The following is a 2,958-nucleotide window of genomic DNA, read 5'->3' as shown; positions in this document are numbered from 1 at the left end:
TATTTTCTCCGATTTATTAAATGAGCTTATACTCTTAATCTTGATATAATTATTATGATCAATGTGATTTGTTTATTGTTTTGATTTATCAAAAGGTACAACTCTATTTTGAGTAAGTGTATGCCTAATAGATTGGACAATAATGAATGGCATTTGTGAAATGATAATTAGTTGATAGAATCCATGACTCGACCTTGAGTTTGATAATACCCCATTATGTAAGCTTATAAGTTTTCATATGAAAACCCGGCCGGTGAATTTTGTATCCATCACATAAAATAGTTTAAGAGGAATTATAAAAGATTTAATTAGTTAATTAAATTAAATTGTTAGTGATTTAGTTTGATTTAACTAGTATTTGTAATCTTAACATGGAGAGTTAAAATAAGTGTTGGTGAATTTTGAAATTCATATTGAGGAGTTCAATTGCAGTTTTTAGTGGAATAAACTGTGATTAATTATAGTAAGATTTAATTCATCCAAATTTTGAATTAATACTATAATTGGTAGCCTCTTATTATTTCTACGGTCCCTGCTATACCTAATAAAACCTTGACAGACTTGGGAAGAAAGTTACTTGGGAGAAAAGTTCTATAGTTGAGTTGGACTAGAATCCTACACGTTTTTGGGGCTATTTTTTGGCCTAATTTCGTGTGCCACAAATAGAAGACTAGGTTCAACTAATAACTTACTCTTTAGAGTAGTAATATTTGCCCACACAAGTATTTTCGTCTAAGGCTTATTAGGAGCATAGCAGAAAAATGCAGTCCTGGATTCTTGCCATGTGAACGAGTTGTGCAATAGTTTCGAGAGGTTAGTGCTTCTAATCTCTGTAATTAAATTATTATTTAGATTACATGATTGTGATACCTATGTTTATAGTTGCTTCCGCTGCGCATGTTCTAACAATTCGTATCAGACACCATCTTACATCTAACTAGATAATGTAATACAGCATGAAAGAGTAATCTTAAAACGTGGTGTTCAATTATACATGTTTATTGTAGTTATTCTATGAAAACAATGTTGTTTTCTCAAAAAACCGGGAATGTTCTAAGTAATATTTTGAGTTCTGAAATCATAGATTAACATAAATCAGTTTGATATGTGATATGAACGAGTCAAAATATTTAGAACCTTAAAACGCTAAAAATCGATTTTTGCCAATTGGTCATGATTTTGAAATTCTAATTTTTTGTCGAATTCCGATTGACCTCAAATTTGGTAGGTTCATCGATGAGTTTTTGGCTATTTTATATTTTCTGGAAATTTTTCTTTAATAATTTTTTTCGAAAACAGTGATGGTAGGGTTCAATTCCTATGCTTTCTATTCTTGTTTTACAGCAATATAATGAGTTTATATGTTGACATAGGTCTTCTTTCACATCGGATAGATTCATTATGGATAATTACTATGTTTTGTCTCTAGTTATTTGATAACTTGTATTAACTATCCAACTGAGTTGCATGTTGATTCAATGAAACTAGGGATTATAAAAGTGATATTTATCTTTCTTAAATTGACGGGTTACTCTCCGTATATGTTGTTCATGTTTTAATTTATGGGGTGAATATCTGACATTATTCATATATTTTGCATGAATAGTTAAGTTTTCCTATCGAATCTAGTTTTTCAATGAGCATGGTTATATGTGTGATGTGTTATTTTGAATTTTATTATTCTTATTGCATAACTAATAATCTATTTAATGTGAATATCTCTCAGATTAACCATGTCTTCATTCAACCTATTTTCTTTAATTTTGAACCAAAAACAAGTTAGAAGGACCGAATTATGTTGACTGAAAAAGGAACCTTGATATTGACCTAACTGCTGAAGGGTACAAATTCGTAATAACTGAGTGCCCAGAAAAATTTGATGAAGATAATATTGATGATCAGGTTTAGGCCTATGACAAATGGGTAAGGCTGATGCGATGGCGCGATGTTACATTCTTGTCTCTATGGCGAATGTTTTGCAACATCAGCATCAGTCTATGGGGTCTGCTTATGACATGCTTGAAAGTCTCAAAGAGATGTTCAGAGAGCAATACTATGCGGCTAAGAAGACAGCCATAAAAGCCCTTGTGAATGCCAAGATGGCTGAAGGATCATCGATTAGGGACCATGTTCTGAAAATGATGGGTCTTCTGAATGAACCGGAGGTCTTTGGAGCTGTGATTAATAAGGAATCTCATGTTGAGATGGTCCTGCAGACTCTGCCTGATAGTTTTCAACAATTTCGCTTGAACTATAATAAGAACAAATGGATTTATCACTAATAAAATTTTTTAATGAGGTACAAGTGGTAGAATCTATTATCAAATAGCAAGCTCCGTTTGTGGCACTGAATGTTAAGAAAGCTTCGGTTTTTAAGCCTAGAGGCGATAAGAAAAAGAAGAAGGCTCACAAGGTTTTTGGCATCTTGAGGTGTGACTGCTGGTATGAAACAGCCTAAAGGAAAGTTCTATCACTGCAAGCAACCTGGGAATCACAAAAAGCAATGTTCTGCCTATCTGGCCAAGTTGAATAAGCAAGGTAATTCTAATTTAAATGTAGTTGAAATTTGTTTAGCGGATGTCTGTAACGACCCAACCGGTTATTTTGAACATTTGCACTTCGCTCGGTAGCTTACGGGCATGAGTAGATCCGTATGATATATTTTGACTTGTGTGAATCGTCGATTTTGGTTTCAGGTATTTCGAAATCGAATTGGAAGAATGGATTTCATTGTTGAAGTTTTAAATTGGGAGAGTTGACCAAGTTTGATTTTTTAGCATTTGACATCGGATTGGAATTTTTATGGTTCCGTTAGCTCCGTTGGGTGATTTTGGACTTAGGAGTGCATCCGGATTGTGATTTAGAGGTCCGTGGTTGAATTTGGCTTGAAATGGTGAAAGTTAAAATTTTAGAAAGTTTGACCGGGAGTGAACTTTTTGATATCGGGGTCGAATTCTG

The 2,958-nt window shown here is 33.3% G+C and overlaps 1 protein-coding gene across 1 annotated transcript; it reads left to right on the top strand.

Moving 5' to 3' along the window:
- The first annotated feature begins 1,919 nt into the window (after positions 1-1,919).
- LOC142167166 (uncharacterized) lies at positions 1,920-2,282 on the top strand. The gene has a single exon (XM_075227325.1). The coding sequence runs from the start codon at positions 1,920-1,922 to the stop codon at positions 2,280-2,282; it is 363 nt and encodes a 120-aa protein (XP_075083426.1).
- The last annotated feature ends 676 nt before the right edge of the window (positions 2,283-2,958 follow it).

Source organism: Nicotiana tabacum, chromosome 2 (assembly GCF_000715075.1).
Source record: "Nicotiana tabacum cultivar K326 chromosome 2, ASM71507v2, whole genome shotgun sequence".
NCBI classification, from domain to species: Eukaryota; Viridiplantae; Streptophyta; class Magnoliopsida; order Solanales; family Solanaceae; genus Nicotiana; species Nicotiana tabacum.
The sequence above is the reverse complement of the archived record's forward strand: the minus strand, read 5'-3'. Positions and strand labels throughout refer to the sequence as shown.

Excerpts from the sequence above, each read along its gene's own strand:
- LOC142167166 (XM_075227325.1), top strand. The coding sequence starts at position 1,920 with ATGGGTAAGGCTGATGCGATGGCGCGATGTTACATTCTTGTCTCTATG.